Source organism: Lepidothrix coronata, unplaced genomic scaffold, assembly GCF_001604755.1.
Source record: "Lepidothrix coronata isolate B3197 unplaced genomic scaffold, Lepidothrix_coronata-1.0 Scaffold46, whole genome shotgun sequence".
Lineage (NCBI taxonomy): Eukaryota > Metazoa > Chordata > Aves > Passeriformes > Pipridae > Lepidothrix > Lepidothrix coronata.
In genome coordinates this window covers 3,641,073-3,663,861 of record NW_016690226.1, presented here as the reverse complement: position 1 = coordinate 3,663,861, position 22,789 = coordinate 3,641,073, and the positions used below count along the sequence as shown (strand labels likewise).

At 37.1% G+C, this 22,789-nt stretch overlaps 1 protein-coding gene across 7 annotated transcripts in view; it reads left to right on the top strand.

Annotated features, from left to right (window-relative positions):
• The window catches only part of SPAG17 (sperm associated antigen 17), a 98,065-nt gene that overhangs the window by 14,017 nt on the left and 61,259 nt on the right, over positions 1–22,789 (top strand). For 4 of the 7 annotated variants that reach the window (XM_017814732.1, XM_017814737.1, XM_017814733.1 and 1 more), the window contains exons 4-8: positions 8,181–8,312; positions 11,285–11,444; positions 13,626–13,820; positions 20,156–20,337; positions 22,618–22,773. In XM_017814732.1, the coding sequence (XP_017670221.1) occupies positions 8,181–8,312; positions 11,285–11,444; positions 13,626–13,820; positions 20,156–20,337; positions 22,618–22,773 (825 nt within the window). The remainder of the gene's footprint in view (positions 1–8,180; positions 8,313–11,284; positions 11,445–13,625; positions 13,821–20,155; positions 20,338–22,617; positions 22,774–22,789) is intronic. The other 3 variants (XM_017814736.1, XM_017814735.1, XM_017814734.1) reach the window with 2 other exon arrangements.

Here is a 22,789-nt window from a genome sequence, read left to right as displayed (position 1 = left end):
GTTCTTAAATATGTGAATCTTCTCTAACAGACATTTACAAGTCACTATTTTTATTTAATTGTGGACACCCAATGGACTTCATGTTTTTTTTGAATACATGTCAAATACAATCAAATACAAGCATAACATAATGGATTGCTTCCTGTTATACAGGAACAATCTGTATACAAATCTGAAGATTGCTTAAGTTATCTTGGCTGCTGCCTTGCAGAGCTAGTTTTGGATCAATAGGCTCATCCTTGACCAATGAGTCCTTCACAAAGTTACTGGTTTACAGGTGCTCCAACCTGCAAATTTGGCCTGTTTTCTTTCTTCTGAGATTCAAGCCTTGTAATTTAACAAAACCTAATCATACTACGTTTTGCACTATACTAACTATACTAACCAGATTTCTTTGTATGAATGAGTTTTCTGCTACATTCTGTATATCTCCCATGGTTATTATATCTTTTGGAGATTTTATACTTGAAGAGGTTATAACATTTCCCAGATCACTGACAGACTTTTAAATATTCTCAGTATGTTGTATGCTTCTAACCCCGCAAGAAGCTCACCTGCTGGATGATGACTCTCTGTAATTGCATTTTTAGATCTGTCAGTTAATAAGTTTTAATCTTTGTCACCATTTTCTACATCAATATTCAAAGAATACTTAGGAAATTCTGCTTTATACTCTATCATATTTCCTGTTTAAAATAGAATTGCAGTCTTGCCATAGAAAGCTATTCTCTTTGTGAAAAGGCCACCTTATTTTTTTCCCAAAAATAAAATAATTTAATTGATAATTATTTTACTCTCCTTTTATTTATTGTTTATTGAATCATCCATTAGGACATTAAGGAAATATCTCCTCTGTTGTTCTGCAATGGTCAGCATTACGTTGACAGTACATATGTTATTCTAACTTCCCTTTTTTAAGTGTTGGTGTGATGTTTGCTTTTACTTACTTTAAAACTGCCCTTGTTCTCCAGGATTTGGTTAAAGTCAGTATTCATAATCCAAAGAGCTCCCCAGCTACCTGTTTTAATACTTTGATTATGTTGTCCAGGTCTACTAGTCCAGCCAGGGTCAACCCACTGAATGTGGCAAGGAATGTTTTCACCCAAGTACAAGCTCTTGTGAGTTGTCTGGCATCTGAAGAAGAGCAAACTCAGTAGTAACCAGGATATGTGTCACTGAAGAAAAAGGTTTGAAAAATAATGCTAGACAGGAGTGTTTCTAAGGAAGCCTTTTGGTTTCTTGTGGAAACATATAATTAAAAATGGCATATATTTGTGGAAGTGTATAGGTTTTGACACACCACCATCAGAAAGATTAGGCTTTCTCAAAAGTACAGATAGTCATTTTAAAACCAAACCTTCTCAGTCTGTGTGTCAATAGAATTCTATTTTGTAATACAAGTTAGAAAGATTTTGCTTTCATTCCATTAGAATGAAATTAATTTTAAAAGCTATAAAATGGAAAAACTCGGGAGCCAAAACTTATCTGGTGCCATTGTTTTCATGAAAGGGTTTGACAGTAAAAACAGCTTGGACAGCCATGCTGAATGGTCAGAGGGATAGAAAGATTTAATTTTATTTTTCTTTCCCATACAAAGCAAAATAAATACTGCACTCTTAAATGCCATAATAAAATGGAGCAGTTCTCCAGTCAGCCTTTGTCAAATGGCATTGTGTGGATGCAAGTTAAGAGAATTTTATTGCAGAAGGACTTGGCAGGATATGCAGAGGTTTAAAGCTCAAGAAACACTTGGGAATTGTTGTTAAATGAATATGCCTTTTAGGGAGGTACTGGCTTCAGGGAAGGGTAAGGGACTTTCAATCCTGCTGTAGGCATTATCTACTTATCTGTTTTCAGCTCTTTTCTATCTCTTACCAAGCTTCTGCCAGTTTGGAGTACAAAATATAGTACGATCCCGCTGCATGAGGTGGTACATTTACCTGAGATGCTCAGTGTCTTGTCTTCTGAGGAGGGTTTAAGTACTCTGCCTCATGGATCCACGTATTACTTAAAAGGATGTTAAGGAAAAAAATTGTTAGCTTAGGTTTAGCATGTCTTTACATCAGCCTTTGCCATTGTCAGAGCATCTGATGCACCTGCGTGATCAAGAGGCCTGTGTAGTCCTTTGAGTTATCAAATTATATGTCTTCCATTTGGATTTATTTGTTCCATGAGACTGAGCTGTTGTTGCTTGAGCCAATCAGTCCTATAGATTGTAGTTGTTTGCAAACATTTTCTAACGTATCTCTAGTTCAGTATTCTTTTCCAGGATCAATGTGCCATGTTAAGAAGTACAGGATTTCTAAATGCTAAAACTGGGGGTGGGGAAAGGCTTGAGCTCTGGCAGGAAAACAGTCTGTGTCTTCTAATTTTCCATTTCCTAAAATCTGAGAAGTCAGGTTCTATTATTTGCATGAGACAATTGACATGTTAATAATTTAATTTCAAAATAGTGACTCTAATTCTAGGATTCTAGAAACATGCATTATTATTTTACTACTGTTAGTTGTAATTATTTGGCTTGAGGATATTCATAAAACTCAAATTGTTGGTGATTTATTTTCTAGGAGAGAAAATTGATACCTTTTGCAATTCATCTACCTATTTAAAACTTACTTTAGAATATTGGTGAGATCTTGGTTTTGCTTCCTAGTTTACAAGATTTCCTGCATACATGCAACTTGGTATAAGATTTTCTGCTTTTTCTGTGCAGGTTTTTTTTTTAAATGTCTCTGTAACTAGAGCAAACAGCATTTATGTCTGTAAGAATGTTGTCCTTGAAGTGGTAGAGGAATCCTCTGAAGGAGCCAAAGGAAATGCTGTCCGCTGTTTTGTTGCCTTCAGAGTTTTCAGATGACTGTAATTGGTTCATTAAGGACAATAGAGAGCATGAAATATTTTTCAAGCAGAGCAGTTAATCCCAGAATCCTTTGTCACCAAATAAAAAACAATCAAACAAACAAACAAAAAAGAAATGAAAAAAAAAGCCCAAAGCCCTCTTGCAAAGCTAGACCAAGGTGTAAAGATCCTGCCCAGTTTGTGGTGCCAAGCCCACAAGGCCATTGGGACTTGCTGACCCAAGAGTTCTGAGGTTCCAAGAGGCTTAGAAAACTCTGGCAAGATGTAGCTGGATGAGTCCTGCCAGCACAAGGGTTAATGAGGTAACTTTGCTTCCTAAATCTTTTTGTTCCGCCTCTGATTGGGTTCTCTTCCTAGCCAGATGCAATGTTAGAGAAGCATGACTAAATCCTTTAGCTTTGTAGTGTACATTGAGTGGATTCAGTTGGCTGAAATTACTGGAGACAATTTACTTCTCAGAAGCATAAAATATTCTACTCTATAATGGAAAGATTTGCTGGGCAGACTCATACCACTGAAATGTAAACATTTCAGTATATGATCATAGCAATGTATCTTTCCATCTGAGCAGATCACATCTGTCTGATCACAGCAGACAGGCCTGTTTTCTCTTTTTAAAAATGTCTAGGTTCTGTAGGAGTTCTTCAGAAATCACTTAAATGCCATTTCAACTATTGCCACCCAATCAGAGTGTTAAAAGAACCGAGATATCGGAAGGTTGCATGAGAAAACCTTCCCTATGCATAAAACTCCTCCTTCCTGAAATAGCAATGCTAATGCCTGATCTTTCAAATCACTGGATATTTGTATTGTATCTTTACTTCCCTTAAAGTAGTTTGGTTTTTTGGTAGCAGTTATTGGTCAGGAAGGTGACACCATGGTAGGTAGGTGTCATATCATAGATGATGAAAGCTCCTGTAATAAAGACAAAGTGAAAAGTCATCTGAATTTTTATGTAATGTATTTTCTCATTTTTACTTAAATTAGGTTATTTCACCATTTATATCTCCCTTAAAACATTATTTAGGTACTAACACAGAAACATAAGCAGCACTAAGTAACACTAAGAAACAGAACACTGTACACATATGTGAAGAAGTTCTCATTCTGCACTGCTGAGCTTAAAACAGTTAAGATACCCCCTCAGGTTGCACATTTTCTGTAGAGAGAGGTTTAAAGAACAGACCTTCTTACAAGGGATATTTCTAATAGATTTCTGCTAACCAGATCAAGCTGTGTTGTGTTTTGGCAAAAAACAGACTCACTCATACAAATGACAAGTTATTTTTCGAGAGTACAAGCAGCCATTGCTGCTGCTCTGAGAATTATTCTCACAATAGAAAGGCAGATATTTAGTACATGAACAGCATTCATATTTGCTCAGTATTGCTTAATTTTAGTGGGTTTATTGGAAAAGGACTCTGAGAGGTAGAAGGAGTCATCAAATCCACTTTAATTTTTTTCATTCTCTAGAGTACATATTGATATAATCTTCATTGAGTAACAAAGATTATTCAACTGGCTTAGCTAAAGTTTTACAGTCTGTTCAGATATGCAATTGATTTACTGATTTATGTGAGTCCTTAAGCTCTGTGTGAATTGAGAGTCATTAATTCACCAGTGAAGGATGACAACTAAGCAAGTGACCTTTTGACATCATAGGTGGGAAGAGCTTCTGAGGGATAAAATGAAATTAGGTGAGTGGTCTGATAGTAGAAACTGATTTGGCTTTCAACATGCTGTAGGTGTGATCTGAAAAAAAGTTGTTTCAGTTAGCTCAGATCCTTCCTTGTATTCTTTCAGAATGATTGATTGTAGTATGCTATAGTCAATGAAACGACATTGGCAGATTCAGAAATATTTAGTAGTATGTGTAAAGAAATCTTCTTTGGACAAAAAAAATTTATTGATATGACACATGCAGCTTTTTTTTTCCCCTAGTTCATCTTGAAAGTTGCTTATGAAGGATTCATGTTACTTATGGCAGATTGTAATAAGTGAAGATAGCTTTTTCCCCCCATTTTTATTACTTTGTTCAGGAAAGTACATCTGAACAGTAATTAACAGCTTGGTTGTGTAATCCATATAGCCTCTTGACAGATTACTATCTTGCTTCAAATTTACTTAAACTGTGTCAGCTGCTAAGGATTTTACCTACTGAGGAGTTCTTCTAGGAACTATTATATTTCTTTGGGAATAGATATATGTGATAGTCTGAATATCACACAGGTTCGAGAACCAGAGGGAAGACAGGGCTTTAGAAAGCTCACCCTGGGTGTGGGTAAGCTACACTATGAAGTTGGCTGACCACTGTCCATAGCAAGCAGTGCTACTGCTTCCAGGTAGTAGTAAAGCTGTGAAAGTTAATAATGTAATTTATCCTTTTGAAAGATTTTCTGATTATGATTTAGCAGCCACAATGGTTCTGTATATTGAAAAAGAGGTATTTCAAAGAAAGATAACATAAGGACTCTGGCTTTAAATGTTTCCCTAACTTGTAAGACCTATCTCCTCTCTCAATGGTGCTGACATCTGCCAGTAGTATAGTGTTACTTACAAGCACTCATGTGGTGTTTGAGTGGCTTGAAATACATGCCCTTTGCACCAGGCAGCTAAATCTCTGCGTGGTTCATACTGCCACCATACGAGATCAAATACTGCATCACTGAAGCCTTTCTGCACTTCACCAATGTGACCCCTGCTGTGTGAGGAATGCTAAGTTTCCTCTTCCTTTAAAGGAAAAGAGGCCCTACCTAACTAAGTTTGTCCATCCAAGTTTCCATGGTTTCTCACGTAAGAAAAACGTCTTCACTGGTGGGATGAAGTATAGCCAATCTGTAATGAATCCACTTCATAGCATCCAAAAAACTTCCTTCTGTATTCCTACCAGATCTTTGTCCTCAGCTTTTTTTTTTTTTAATTAAGGCTCTATAGATTCTTAACGTTTATGCCAGGTGCCTGCATAACTCAGAGGACTATAGATGAAGTAAATATGGATGTGTAATAAATTTAATTTCTTTTATCTGCCATGCATGGATTGATCTATGTTCTGTCTTTTGCAGTAATGAAGGATTGTTTTTAATTTCCGTATCTAAAAGCAGATTTTACATTTCTGTATGAAAAACTATTTGCTTTCTTTGTATTGCCAAATGTATGGTGCTGATTTTTTCTTCATCTTCTTTGTCTGACCTCTCTCCACAATCGTGGGATGTACTTCTGTTAAATAGTTTGGTTTATACTTCTCTACCAGCTCACGTAAGAAAATTCGTCCTTCTTACCCCCTCAGGAGTTGTCCAGCTCACTGCAGGGCTTGGTCAAGTCTCTTCTGCATTCTCTAACTACAAAATAGGAATAATCATGATGCATTGCTTTTGACTGGTAAAATGCTTTGAGCTTCTCAAGAAGAATGTATTTTAAGAATCTAAGCGCTTTTTTCTTCTTCCATGAACAATAAATCAGCAACTGCCATCGACATGGGTTACTATATATACACTTTCAAGAATCCTTCCAGAATCCCTCCATTTCCCCTCTATTGTGTTTCAAGAAATGTGCAACTCATCTACATTAGCCACTGAGAAGCATCACTTTCCATAGGCCGTTAACATCAATTCCGAAGGAAAAAAAAAACCTATATGAGAATTTTTCTCTCTGAAGGAAATTGCTATGATATTTCGTCAAAGTGTCTTTCTTTCAGAGCACAGATTTGTGTGCTCTGAAAGACTATATTTTGTTGGAATGACTGGTAGTTTCTAGTGTGCCTACAGTCTGTGAGATTTTTAAAGTCTTGTTCTTAAAAAATCCTTGATTTTCTGCTGTGACTCTGAAGTCAGTGGGTATCTTTTCAGAAGCCTTCTATGGTTGACTTGTTGAGATAGTAGCCAGTAAGTAGTCTTACTTTGAATATGAAACAGTAGAGCAAAACTGATCTTAATCATGATGTATCTTCTTTTGTGTATGTTAAGGAGATAATCAGGTTATTTGTGGTGGAGGGAAAGGATTGTTTTGGAAGGATTTTTAAATGCATATGTTTTGGTTTGTCTCCCTGTTACACGATTCAGGAAAAAATCAGAATTTTAAGATATTTCTTTTTCTGTACTTTCGTTTGTATAAAACAATAATTCAGTGTATAATAATCTGGATTCCATTTTGACTTTGTTTTATTCAGAGAAGCATTTTTAGTTGCTACGTTTGCTTACCTAGGTTTTACTTGAGAAGTGAGAATTTCTAAACTAGGCAAGGAGCTATGAAAGCTCAAAGCTAATGGTGGTGTTTGCATTAGACAAGACACAGTTCAGTGACATGCAGTGTGCACCTTCATTGTCTGAATATTAGCAAGCAAAATTGACACCATATGTGCCCAACTGTAATTGCTCCAAGAGGGGAAAAGAGAAACATGTCAGAACATTTGAGTAACACCTAATTCAGCCCATGGTTATAAATAAAGCTGATGGTTGCTTAAAAACAAAAGTAGGAAAATATTATGGTTATATTATTCCTCAACAGCGCTTCCTACATAGGTGAACTTTATTACAGGGACAACACAAGTGAAAAGAAACATATAACAACTTTTTATGGTATTTTTATGTTATTTTATTTTTTTCGCAGTAAATAAAGTGGTTATGAGGCTCCAAGGAAAACGGCCCAGATGTTAGTGAGTTGTATGAAATTTAGTGGAAACAAGCTGTAAAAAACATAGTCATAAAACAGCCTGTCAATGCCACACATCTGGACAATGCAGCTGTATGTTCCCGCTGCTGTCATCACCCTAAGAAAATTCAATAGCCTTATTTCACCCCAATTAGGCTGCATACCAACAGAATCAGAATTACACAGGGAGGGGGTGTGTTTTTACCAAGACAGACCCTCTCAAATTCCCTTCAAGAAGTTTTTATCTTTCATTCAGAGCTAGTGCCTCAGACACTAGTCACTTTGTAAACAGTACTCCAAACTATTCCCCTTGATCTGCTGTTACGTGCTTTTTAATTTATTACTTTATAATAAGTAGTTGCTCAACATTGCTTCTTTGTTTAAAATCTAAAAAAATGTATATTTTCCTGTGAGAATTCTGTGTCTATTGATTTTTGCATAAATTGTGGAAGTTTTTTCTATTCTAGTTTTATCTCATACTGTAGCTGATAGGACTTCATTTGAGGTCTTCAGAACCAAAGAATAGCTGTGCATCTTACTGATACATTGTTTTCCTGGAAGTGTGGCCGTTTTGACCCACACATTGTACAATGTGTGTATTTCATTTCATCATTCAAAGTGTGTGTCAAATGGAGCAATAGTTTTGTTGTGGGTTTTTTTTTTTCCCTCTGCAGGTGATAGAATTAGCCAAAGCCATTCTGGATGGGGGTGCAGAAATTCCTGTTACACTAACTGGAAAGCTGTTGAAATTTCAACTGCTTTGTCTCAAACAGAAGGACCTTCAGAGAAGAGAAGCTGAAAAGAAGGTACATCAGAATGCCTTAGGGGAGGATGCTTAATTAAGTTTTTGAAGACACTTCTAGTGTTGCTTCCATAAATTCAGCTTTCTTCTCATGTTTGACTTCATAGAACTGTAATTGAAGAGAAATGTGACTAGAAATATCTTTTTAAGTTAATTAGATTTTGTGGATGAAGCTGTCAATTACTCAAATGCGAGTGAGAAAGTGAAAAAAAAAGAGAAAATTAAAAATACTATGCAAGAACTCTTTGCTAGAGTGAGAGCTAGTAATGGCTTATCTGAGTCTTAGGTCCAATAGAAAATAGAGCTACAAACTGGCTTCATCTGAATATATCTCTCCTAAAGTAAAGGTAGGAGAGGTTGTTACTTGAGAAGTGTCCAGGATAGAAGCACTATGAAGAAGTTATTGTTAAGAATCTCCTCTCTGAAGGGAATTTGGAGAAGTTATCTCTTCCCTCCTCTGGCACTAAGGCAGAATAATATTTTCATAAACTATTCCTGGCATATATTTGTTGAACCTTTTCTTAAAACTTTCCACTGCTGTGCTTTTGCTTTTCAGTAATTACTGCTGAACTATGTCTGCAAGGGACTTGTTTGGAAAAGGTTTCTGGTCTTATCAACCATAGTCTTGTTTAAACCTTTTACTGCGTCACTTCTCGCTGGGTATGGGGGCAACAGTTCTTACCCTGCATTCTATGGAAATCTATTACATATTTAACTAAACAAACTCAAATATATGTCGTGGTTTCTAGTTTTTGATTATGCATGTTCCTCTCCTTTGAACTCTCTCATAATAGTACATATTTTGAAATCTGCTTCTCAGAACTGAGTACCACATTTTCCAGTATTCCCAAAACTTGCTTCCATATGTCCTCCAAGATCATCACTAGCTCCAAGATTGCCTCAGTCAAATTGCTTATGTGTTCTAGGAGGAATTTCACCAAACTTGCACAGAATCACAGATCAGACCTCTAGTTGCTTTTTAATGTCTTTTAAAGTTGTCAGTGGTACCTTTCAGCAACTTACTGAACAGTTGGTTTCGATACAGTCCTTTTCGAGCAAACATTCATGCAACTGAACACCATTATCAGAGAGCTGTATAATTGCTGCAGTAAGTTTACCCTGTTAATTATCAAGAACTATAGTGTAAAGTGAGATGACATGGAGACCTGAGCAGTCTGTGCATGTAAAAGACGCAAGAAGAAAGCAGTTTAATGGATTCTGTATACTTGAAAAGTCTGTAAATTTTTTTATCAACAATTCTATTTGTGGGAATAGTTGGTGGATGAAGTATAGCACACAACCACGATAACATTAAATGCTAGATGATTAAATGAGAATTGTGTCCTGTTCCCGCAGAAGACTATTGATTAGGAAATGGTAACATAAGACACATAAATATATGAATAGTATGAGAAGATAGTGTCTTTTCTATCTGAAGAGAAATTGAGAGGCTGAAGCTATAGAGCAGATTATTTATAGTGAATCAAGAAAAAATGGCTTTTCGATACTAGTCAATTCTGATAAGTAAACTTTAAAAGTTTAAAGATTGGGCACTTCAATATTAAAATGGAGTCTTTAGCTTTGATTTGGCAAGATTAGTCTTGTAACTCTAATTTTATTTCCCTGGTCAAGTGATATTCTTGGTTAGAATCTTGGCAAGTCCAGAAATGTCTCTGCTTATTTGAGGATGATTTAAAATTATGCAGATGCAATAGATGAAGTTGATTATGGCCTGATGATCATATCTTCTGTTTGGTGTGTTCATCAGCTTAGAGTTCAAAGAAGTGCTATCAAAATTTTTTTGTTTGAAATGTCCAAAGTGGAACAAATTTGAAGGAAAATAATGAAAGCCTCCAAATCCTTCATTTCACAGTGCAAATAGTTTCAAGAATCTGTCGAAGGCATTTGTAAATTTTACAGAAAGGGAATGCATGAAGGAAGGAAAAAGCAGGAAAATATTTTCTCCTTTGATTTTGAATTTGAAGTAAATACAAATTCCACAGCTTGAAAGTCTGCTTTTCATCTGGATCTAGGGAAAGCAACTGTGTAGAGTTAACTGCCCTTTCTCATTTGCATGAAAGGCTTTTCTCATTGCTTTAATAGCCACTAAAGTGACACCAGCAGGATTGTAACTGTAAGTTAAGTTAATACATTTTTATTTTATTTAATTTAGCTTTATAATTCTGAAATGTCATTTTTGCATAGCTGGACGTAGTACTTCTACTGGGTAAAAATAAAGTGGAGGCTTTCTTGCTCTACAACATCTCACTTTAGCTTAATATGTTTTGGATTAATTTAATTTTAGACTGACTCTGGACTTTATGGATTTATAGTGTGAGGCTCAGGGATACTTACAAAATTTTTTTTTCGTCCTCTACTCTTAAATTACCAAGCAGAGCTTAATGTAGATGTTTTTGTTTGAAAATAATGAGAATGGCTGAATAATATCCTGTGTGAATTGAGCACAAGACTCTTGGTTCTAGTTCATAGTAGGCAGATATTTATATCAAATAAAAATAGTGCTGGTACCATTTTACACCATACTCAAGAGTGGTAACAGATATGTTAAAGACTTAACAGATACTGAATTTTTGCCTTATTTCCCTTAAATCCAAGGAAGGGTTCTGGCTGGTGCAAGTGCTGTATTGGCAGTAACTAAAGCACAGTGATTCTTTACTCATCTTTTTACCCGTATGCATTTTGTTAGTTTGGCAGGTATAATGTCTGACTAGCTCTTGCAGTTCCTTTTTAATGTGAAGTCTTACTACTATGATTGAGTAAGAATATAATAAACTAAATGTTGTGTTTGAGCAGCAGAAAGCAGGATGTTCAAGACAGCTTCACCACGTCAACATTATAGGGGCTGAGGGGGAAAAGTATTACAATAAAAAAACTGAATCACTGAAGTTTTACAACAGTCTGACCTTTGTTCTGCGCAAAGGCTACAATGACAACTTTGTTTATTCATCTTGTCAGGCAGAACAGCAACAAAAAGAAAAAGAAAAAGCTAAACCTCCTGACAAAGCAGCTGAAAAAGAAAGTAAAGGAAAAAAGTCAGCAGCCCCAGCCTCTGCTAAAAAGGACACCAAATTGAAACAACGACGTGGAGAAGTGGAAGAGAAAGACCAATACATTGGTATGTAAAAAATGTAGATGAACTTACTAGAAGTCTTGCAACCTAGCTTTGGAGTACTTTGTTTTGTCCACGTTTAAAACTCAAGATCTATTTGCCAATATCAAAACACTGCTGCTTCATATTTCAAGAGGGCACTGTGTTTTGCTCAGTGTTAGGATAGATTGTGCAGTCCAAGAAATAAAACTTAGATAAGATACATGTAACATGTCAATATCAAAATGTTTTAGCATATATAACACCCAAAGAAAGTAGCTAAACAAGTCCTACAGAAAACCTTTCTTGGAGAAAGATTTCAGAATAAGTATATGTAGCAGTATCCAGAGGTGGCTTTCTCCTTGTATTATAAAATATAACAGACTGACAGAGTTGAAAACCCTGTCAATGAAGAAATTTTTTGTAATATCCAGTCTAAACCTCCCCTCTTTATATTTGTTTTAATATAGCTGTATCAAGAAAAAGAAAAACAACCATGCCTTGAACTCAAAGACAGCCTGTATCTGGTAGTTTTGGTAGCTAACAGTCATTTTATCATTCATTCCTAATACATTATCACCTTTTTGAAATTAAATATTTCTGCTTTTGAGTAGTCTAGAGATTACTTGCATTGATGTCTTTCCTCTTTTGAGTATGGACTAGTCACTGATAATAAGAACTGAGTGATTATTATCCACTTGTCATGATTATTAGCCTAATCATAATTATAATTTTTTAATGGCATGCAGTCTTCATCATGTATGCATTGGAATTTTTGTATCTATGTAAGTGACTGGACAGACATCTGGGGTTTTTGTTAGAAATTATTAATATTCAGTAATTGTATGTGCTTATGCCTTTTCTTCCTGCAGTAAATGAGACATCAAATTACATACTTCAGTTTCAGTGCTAGCAGGTATATAATGGGCTAGTTTTCTTCTGGGTTTGATTTTTGCTTTATGCCATATATGTGGTGGGCTGTGGTGGCTGCTTCCTCAGTCAGTCTTTCTCCAAATTTGTATGTTCTTTTATGTTTATCTAATGTTGCAACCAACAGAGAGCCTGCTGCTCCGTGTAGTAGCAGCATTTGCACAGTCCTGGCTGTAAACCTGAGTACAGGTAGATGTTAGTGCTAGGCCACCTTTTTTTTCTCCCTTGGATGCATGAGTCCCATGAGCTGAGGAGTGGCTAAAGGACTTAGATGTGTGATGTATTAGTAGGCTTAAGAAAGAATCTTAATGCTAAAGAGAATATAAAACTGCATTTGGTTTCTAGTGCAGGATAGCCTGCACTAACTCTGCGTGTTTCAGAATCAATGAAGAGATACAGGACCTTCAGCAGGCAGTTTCTAATGACTTAAAATAAATAACCATACTGGATGAATGAAATCTTCTGGTACTTATCTTAATATCTGTATTTCTCCGTAGACCACAAAGGGAAACTATACAATAAACTTAGACTAGAGTCAAGCTTCTAGAGGGCTCATTTTTACTTATATAATGCTTAACCTTTTGCTTTGGTAGTGAAATGTTACTGTGCATATTTCTACATAACTAATAAGCCCAAACAGAGCAGGCACTCAATGAAACTTCTCATCTGCACTCTAAGATGAATTTAGATATGCCCCTGGCCAGCTAAAAGGACTAGTGTGAGCTAGTATTACCAGCTGATGAGGATTTTGACAGGAAGCACACCTAGTAAACATGAACCTGTTGAGCAGGTTCAGCAGTGAGTCAGCTCATGCCTGCAGCTAATCCTTTGAAATTATTTTGACTCATGTAATTGGTCATTTAAGACACAGTAACTTAGTCTATGTGTGCCAGTTTTATACAGAATGAAATAGGATAGCTTAAACTACCATTGGAGCATGTGAGTATGTCCTGACACTAAACTCCTTAGAGAGAAGCGATCACAGAAATGCTGCTACGACATTCTGATTATAATCAGCTTCTCCAGTTTTTCTCCTGGTGCTTCTCCAAACAATTATTATTTCTGACTTGTATTCTTCCTGCTGTGTTCTAGATGGTTTGGTGCAGAAGACTTCAGTCTAATGCACATAATGTTTTTGAACTTATATGTAATTTTCCCAATGAAGTTATAAAAGAACTGACCTTCATTTACATTACTCTATATAGTCAAGAAAAAAATTAATTTTGTTTAGCTGTTGAATGGCCTTGCTCTAATCTGGTTTTTTTGTATTTTGAACAGATGATGAACCAGATGATGGTGCCCATCATTACTTTATAATTTTGGATTTCCACAACCTTCAGCTGTTACCTGTGATGGCTGAGCTTGGAATTAACATTTCAAGTGTAATTCAAATTTCTTCTGAGAATTACAAGCCATTGCAGATACACTTGGAAGAAACTGCACTTCAAGGAGAGCCTTTAATTTCATCTGAAGGTAATCTGGTCATAAAAAAAAATTGTATAGAAAGGAGATAGTTTTATATCCAAGGAAAGACTGTTCGAGCTGTGTTTTTCTCCCTCTCTGTGCCTTGTGTTTGTGCATGCTAATGGTGAGCAGCTGTGTTTACAAGTGCCAAAATGGTATTGCCTTTGATTGGTCACCAAACCAAATGGTTTGCCAGTGCAAAAACTGGACAGCAGAAAGAGGGACTGGCTAAGTAGGCAGTGTTTGCAGCCATAGTTTTCTCCAGCAGCCACCAAAGAACGTTTTATCAAATGTGTACTTCTCTGAATCATTAGGAAGGTTCATTGCTAAGAAATCTTGGCTCATTTGGTAATTTCAAGGAAAGCACACAACTGGCTACTTTGGAACTGTGTCCCCAGCCACAGAAGAATATGCCACAGAATAACGCTCTGTAATTTTCCTCAGCTGTCCCCAGGCTGTAACACCTCTCTTGAGCTGGAATCCTGTTTAACAGCCAGCCAAATATGTGTCACCAGTGATGTCCAACCATACTGAGCTGCAGTAACATAGCCTGTAGGTTAAGGGAAGTGGTTATTCCCTGTTTGGGGCCTCTGGTGGTCTAGTGGTTAGGGTGCAGGACTCTCACCGCTGCGACCCGGGTTCGATTCCCAGCCCCCCGGGCAGATGGAGCTCGTTAGCCCTGTGAGGCAATCCATCTAAGAGAAGGTCACTCTAAACAAACCTACGTTCTGAGGACCTCACTGCCACTGTCCAAGCTTGCTCGGCCCCAGCAGATGAACCTCAGGATTAAAGGGTGGGCTTAGTTCAGTGCACGCTGGGTCTCACCTAAAAAATCCACTGCGCGGGCTCGAAGGGTCAATGACCTTTCCCAAATCTTCGCTCGCGAAGACTGGCCATTATTATTATTATTCCCTGTTACTCGGCTCTCATGAGAACAGAGTTTTGGGCTCTGCAGTACAAGAAAGATACTAATAAACTCTACTGAGTCCAGCAAACAGCCACCCTATGAGGAGTGGCTAAAGGACTTTGGAAGAAAAAAAGTGGCTGTGATCATGAATGGCCTTTTAAAATTCCAGGGTCCAAAAACAGGGGAAAATCTGGAACAAGATTCTTGGTGGAAGGTGATCAGGTCAGGGATTATTTAAGCAAACTGGACATATGTAAGTCCATGGGACCTGATGGGATGCACTCAGGCTTACTGAGGAGCTGGCTGTGATGTCACTGCAAGGCCACTGTCAATTACTTTTGAACAAATATGGCAGTTGGAAAAGGTGCCTGAGGACTGAAGGAAAGCAAGTGTCATTCCCATCTTCAAAAATGGTAGGAAGGAGGACTCAGGAATCTAAAGGCCGCTCAGACTCTTCTCAGTATCTGGGAAGATGATGGAACAGCTAAGCCTGGAAACAATTTCCAGGCACTTGAAGGACAAGAAGTTGGTCAGTTGGCATGGATTTATTAATGGAAATCATTCTTAACCAACCTGATAACCTTCTATGGCAATATGACTGTCTTGATAGATGAGGAGAGAGCAGTGGATATTGTCTGTCCTGACTTCAGTAAGACCTTTGGCACTGTCTCCTTAGAAAGAAGCTGGATAAGCAAACACTGAATTGGACTGAAAACTGGCTGAATGTCCTGGCCCAGAGGTTATCAGAGGGGATCGGTGGTATGAGTCCTGCTCAACATCTTCATAAATGATCAGAAAAATTCCCTCAGCAAGTATTCTCATGATACAAAACTGGGAGGAGTGGCTGAAAGAGCATGGGGATGTACTGTTGTTCAGAGGGACCGTGACAGGATGAAAAAATGGGCTGGCATAAAATTCAACAAGGGCAAAGTCCTGCACCTGGGAAGGAATAACTGTCTGCACCAATTTGTGGTGGGGGCTGACTGGCTGGAAAGCAGCTCTGCAGAGAAGGACTCAGGGATGGTGGCACTAAGCTGAATGTGAGCCAGAACTGTGCCTTTCTAGCAAACAAGGAGAATGGTATCAGAGCTGCATCAGGTGAAGGGATTTGAACCTTCTTTTATACTCAACACTGGTGAGTATAAAACCTGGAGTTCTGTGTCCAATTCTGGGTTCCTCAGTACAGGAGAGGTATGGAGCTACTGGAGAGAGTGCATCAAACAACCACAAATATGTTCAAGGGACTGGAGCCTGGGAATGTTTACTCTGGAGAAGAAAGATGCCTGAAGGAAGTGTGCAAAGATAAGGAAGCCAGGCTCTTTTCCATGGTGGTCAGTGACAGGACAAGAGGCAATGGCAAAAACTAAAACACAGGAAGTTTTACCTGAGGATGAGGAAACACTTGTTTACTGTGAAGGTGACTGAATGCTGTCACAGATTGCCCAGAGAAGTTGTGGAGTTTTCATTCTTGGAAGTACTCAATAGCCATCTGGACATGGCCTGGAGAGTCTGCTCTAGTTGAACCTACTTAAGCAGAGGCATTGTACCAGATGACCCCCACAGGTTCCTTTCAGTGTAAATAATTCTGTAATTGGAATGGAAGACTCTGGCAAGATATAAGTGGAGGTGTGGAAGCTCAGGAGTTTACCCCAGAGGTAGTCAAGCATTGCAATGGGTTGCCTGTAGAGGTTGTGGGATCTCTGGAGGTTTTCAAGACTGAGCCTGTTGTCTGGGTTTCCTGTTGACCGTGTTTTGAGCAGGAGATTGAGGTCCCTTCTGACCTGAATTATTTTAAATCCAAGTCTGAGTCTTGTGATAAGCAAGTGAAAAACTGAGTTGGTAGCTCTAATTGTTCATACATGTGTTTTTCGACTACTGTGGTTCCAGTTATAACTGTGCATATTGACTTCCTCTGTGGTGCTGAAAAATTCTTTGTGATGGATTCTGACACTGTTGAGATGGCATAACCAGCCCAGTAAATAAGAGGAACTGCATCCTGCAAAGTATATTGGCCAGGAGAGGGGGTTATGAAGGTTGATTATGTTGGAAGGCTGAAGGCTGGGATGATGTGACTCACTGCCATTCTGACCACTGATGAATACAAACCATTTACTTATGAGTGTTGTGAAGGGTAAACTTGTCTGAGCATGCTGTTCTTTCTATCCCTTTTGTGTTAACTATGACATATTCATACTGCCCCATGGCAAATGCTGCATGTTAGATTGCATGGGCAGTAAGGAATCTGTCCCCAAAGGTGCCAAGGTGAGCTAACACAAGTTGTGTAGATGTAGCCTTTGAGACTTGGGTAATCACAGACCAATGGATGGACTCAGAAGTAATGCCATGTTTGACCTTGTTCTTTGAGTAATCTTATCTCTGGGAAGAGAATGAGAGGAAAATATAATTTGTAGCTTCTTACAGTTTTGTTAGAATTCGTAAAATGTAAGGGTAATGTCTTAATGGGTCTTGAAAGTGCAAAGAGCAAAAAGCGTGGTTGCTTTATTTTCATTTGATTTACAACACCTGCTGGGAGTGAGAGGGCAGGGGCAGGTTTCCCCAAATATTTCCAAAGTTATTCTTTATCTTTTATGTATAATAGCAGGAAGACTTTAGAAAACATAGATAATTTGTAAATAAAATATTTTGAAGGGGGAAAATTGTGAATATAGATGACAGCATCTTGTATAAGTAGTGTTACAGGTAGTAGTGCAAGTTTTTCTCATTACTAAGAAAAGATAGGGTGCATAGTAAGAAAACAGCTTGGCTAAACCATGAATTCTTTGTGGACCTCAGGCATAAGGAAGCATTTAAGAATTAGAAATAGTTCAGGTCAATAGGAATGAGAATATATGTTTATTATGAACCGATTGGCACAGAATTGGAAATGTTGAGACACAAAATGGAATGCAGGAGGTGTACCAAGGAAAATATCTGTCTGCTGCTCAACACAGAGAAAGAACTGTAAGGAGGTGGTCCTGAGAAGGCTGACAGTGGTTAATGTTTTGGGAGGGCTTTTTGTACCTCTTTCTGTCATGTGCGTTGTGGGAGGGCTAATCTGTTGTCACTGCAAATACCATTGCAAACAGGTGATGATTACAACTAACCACAATTAATGCTGATAGCAGAAAGATTCAACTTTAAATTGTGGAGTAATAGTTAAAATAACTGAGTGTAAGATAGAGAACTTTTCAGATCAGCTGATTCAGATTAACTTAAATTGTATTCTACTTAAAGAACTGCCTGCCACTCTCATTTACAATTGAGAACTCATAAAGACCAAGTGAGAGTGGAAAAAGAGCTGTGAGGAAGAAGGGAAAGGAACACAGCCAAGGCACTGTAATCTGCTTAATTTCTGTTTCTGGAAAAATACTGGAAGAAATAATTTTTAACCACTTAAAAAAATGAGGAGATGAGTAACAGCTAGTGTATGCTGTTCAAGAACAAATCATGTCAGACAAGTTTAATTTCCTTATAAAATGAAATGCTGACCTTCTGACACAGTAGTTGTGTGTGTTGTATATTTGGATTTAAATAAGGATCACATGGCCCGCAGTGAGCAAGGTAGGTCTAGATGAAAGTAAATGTATAGTAGGTGCAGCATTATTCAAAATTCTTGGCCTCTGTAGAGTAACTGTTAAAAGTTTACTATCAAATAGTGGGATGCATGGAGTGGACTTAAGGGACTTGGTGCTGGGTCTGGGACCATTCGATATTGCCATGGGTATTGGAATAATGGGGTGTGATTCAAATGCAAAATATTCTTGACAGTATAGAGAATAATAATCTGGAAAAAACTGACTGTTCTGTTTAATATGGACAATATAGTATGCTTATACATGAATAATTAATTTACAAAGAAAGGCAAAGGAGCACATGGCTGGATTTGAAAGATAAGCTGTCATGCTAATGACACAAATGAACGTAAGTCATCAATATCACTATGCCCCTAAAAACTGAATACCATCTCCAGGTTAAAAAGGAGAGTATGTTCTAAAAAATACCTGAAAAAATCTTACCACAGAAATCAATGATGAGGTAAGACTTTGTAAAACATATGTGCTAATCAGAAAAATTCCAAACAACAGTAAACAAAAATTTTAAGGATCTGTAAAATTTTTCCTATTGAGTTAAAAATGAAATTGTTATCCTTAAGTTTGAGAAGGCTGAATGATATAGTGGAGGAATTATAAATGTCTTCAAACTAGTAAAAGTCTAGGATAGAAAATTAAGAGTTTAAATTGCAATGGGGAAAATGCAGTGTAGGAGGAAGAAAGTGTCCACAGGTGAGGTTAGTGAATTCCTGGAGAAGGCTGAGTAGAAATATTTTGAGTCTTTGAGGCTTTTAAGATTATATTAAGACAAACATAAGATTATATTAAGACATATAATTGTCTTATATTAAGACAAACATCTGTCAGCAGTGATACAGGTATAGTTCATCATGCCTTGGAGAAGACATTAGTTCAAGTATATCATAGTTGAATGGTTTACAAAACAGATAATGGTTCATCATTTCAATAATATATGAAGAAACTTTTAGAAGGAAAGCCATTAAGCTGTAAATGCAATTATGTTACACAGTTTCTATTATTCTTAGCATGAATACATGAGAATCGTGGATTAGGGACCACAGCTTTCATATTCGTTTCCTTCCCAGGTATTTTCATCCCCTAATGGCTTTCATTTTGTGAAGTTACCAAGGCAAGTACTGTTAGTACCTTTCATATGCACAGGGCCACTGGAATTATACAAGTGAAGTATTTGGCCTTCATACTTAGGCTTTAGAAGGGCTAAAGTCCAAATGAAAGCAAGTCATTGCAGGTTTATTGTCCTTATTAAATTACACTATCAAAGTATGGTTGATCTTAGATTCCAGAATGTGATTGTAAGGTTGGCATTAACAGAGAACTTTTTTTTTCACTGTAGATAGTGCATCTTCAAAAATTGATCATTACCATGGAGCAAAAATGGAAACCATACAATTTCTAGGCTTGCTTCATAGTCATACTGTGACTAATCTTCTTTTGCCCCAATTTCCAAACCAATAAAATTGTGATTATAAGGCTTGCTTACCCTGTACTTAAAAACAGGTTCACCAAGATATGTGCTGGCAGCTTTGTAAAAGTGCAACCTGGGAGTTTTACATTTCCTAGGTTTCAAACATTCACTGCTATTGTTTACTTTGGGGGGAGAGATGTGGGGGTGTAATTGGGGGGGCGGAGTCCCTTTTTTTTTTCTTTCTTCTTTTTTCTGAAAGAACTACCATATTTTACTGAGATTTTATTGTCCTGGAATTTTTTAATCCCAAAGTTGTGTGTCAGAGTTTTGCTGAGACTGAGGATGGGAGTATTTCAGCAGTACAGAAGACTAATATATGATTTGTGCTTTATGTAAAAGGGAGATGTACCATGATTTGTCTAATACTTATAAATTTTAGTTGTAGAAACAGAGAAAATAAAGGAAGATGAAGCTAACAAAGACCTGGAAACATTTTGGAAATACCTGGAGCCAGTTCTGAACAGTGGAAAGCATGGATCAAGTCTGTATGATGTTGCCAGGCTCCATCACCTAGTTAAGGAAAGTGACTTTCCCACTGATTGGTCTGACAGAGAAATGCTGGTCAGTACATTCTCTTTTCACAATGCATGGCATGCTTTGGGTTTTGTAACATTTAAGAACAATTTGGAAATGCCAGAAGTTTTATCTCAGTGTTCTCTGAAACATAACCACTGTAGTTAGTATATTTGTAATCTTGAACAAAAATTATTTCCTATATATCCAACAAGATTATTCAGCATTTATTTACAAGGAGTCCTTTGAATAAAAGTATCTGATTTGGAGTGTCTTGATATTGTAGGCCACAGCAGAACAGTTTTAAAACAGTTTCCAAGGCATTCACTAAACATGCTTTAATTGTGGAAACATATAGGCTTGCTACTTATAATATTGCTTATCATTATACTCTTTGTAAAATTTTAAAAGTGCAAAGGCTCCTTTGGGAAAGAAGTTTTTTATCTTCCCCATAATCACATGTTACAGTCTACTCATGAATATCCTGGAAGCACTTATATTATAGCTGAATTAAAGGAAAAATGATCTGTCACTCAAAGTGTTTCAACAGATTGTAGTAGCTTTCATGAGCTCTGAAGAAGTATAAAAATGTGTAACTTTAAAAAAAATGGGTGGGGAGTATATAGGTTCTGAAATCATAGGTGAATGGAATAAGTCTGCTCTTGTGGAGTTGCTGGAGAGTCTCTGAGTCCAAGCTTGCTGTGTCTCTGAAATCCAAGATCTACAGAAGGAAAACTCAAGTTGTTAGACATTAATATAAAAATGATAGAGTATTGCATACAGCAAGTGGTCTACTCTCAGATTTGAGATCTTTAGAAAGGAAAATACTTTCAAAAATATTTTCTTTGTTCAAGAGCCACTAATGGTTAGACCTGGAAAACTTTGGACAAGCATCTAAGTCTGTCCTGAGAAGAGGAGGGACCAAGCAAATTGAATCACAGGATTGAAATTAAACTAAACCTTGCTTGTCTCCCACTGAGTAGCATCAGCTTTTGTTACTTGTGACTTTGAAAAAAATCTTGTTTTGTTTAAAAGATTGCGGAGTCAAAACACTCAAATATTTTAATGAATTTTTTTATGTGCTCTAGTGATATCTTTTAAGTAATATATGAATGGAAAGGTTTTATACTAACCCCTTCTTCAGAAGAGTGTTTAATTGGGAAAACAAAGGTGCAAGAATATTAATGAAAATTCTGCTTTCACAAATGGAATTTCTTTCCCAAGTATCTCCTCTGGTCTTTAAATGTTATGAAAACTGAGGCAAGTATTCCATAACTGATCAGTGATTTGAGCTGCTTGTTTTCAAGTGCCATAAAGAGGCACGGAGTTGAAGAAACCAGATGCTTAGTACTTCTTAAAGATCCATTATTGTACTTAGTGCCTTATGTAAGCTGTGCTTCTTTACTATGTTTTATTTTAGGAAACTAAAATCGAGAGATCCAATGTTGTTAACCACCTCTTAGAAACAGAAAAGGACTGTTGACAGAAATTGTCTAAAAATTGTAATAATTTTATCCTTTCCATAATGTCTAGGATGTACAGGGGAAGAATACATATATTAAACCTGCTGAAACTTGAGTGTTTCGTGTGGTCTCCAATAAGGTTTTGGTATTTGTACAAAAACATTTCACATTTAAAATAGCAGTTGCTATTATTCTTTTTATTCGTTCCAAGGTTTGGTGAAAACCACAGTACATGACCTCAAGAACCATGATTCTTTCCTTGTCAGACTTTTGCAGATACAGTGCTCTCCCTTTGGACATTTGGGCAGTATGCTGACATTGCTTCACTCACAAGTATGGATTCCAGAGTGCAGTTCTTGAGGCTTTCTTTGTTTTCAAAGAGCAACAGAAAGATAAAAAATATTACGAAATGACATTGATTACCTGGTTGGGGTTTTATTTTTTGTCCTTCTAGGGTGGGGTTGCCTTGCAAATATGCTGCAGCTTGATCACTAGTAAAAACAGACACATATTATGTAAACCAAATACTTTAATTTTCCTCTCGTGTGCCTTCCCATCTGAAAAAGATGGCAGATGCAAGATAGCAGACCATGAACAGTTACTGTTAAGACAAGTTAGACTTTATAAAAACTAAAACAGTTAGGCAATACACAGTCCATACTGTGGTTTGGCAGTGTTAAGGCAAATAAAAATGGGGAGGCTTTAGAATAACTTTACAAAGCATTCTGAGTTAGTGGAAGAAAAAAATCTTTTGAAAAATTTATAAACAGATATAGAGCTGCTGGTTAAAGAGCTAATGACTCATGTCACTAAATTGCATGACACTTTTATATGCAAACTTCATCCGTTGTATTTTCTCTCGTAGCTTGCATTTGGTACTGTGCTGTTTGAACACATTGCTCGTTTGATGTATGATTGCCTGGACTGGAAAAGGCAGCATTGCAACTACTTGGAAAACACCAACTTTATTAATGTGCCTACGTTATCAGAGAGCAAATCACCACAACAATCTGTAACTGAGGCAAGGATCCTTCTCT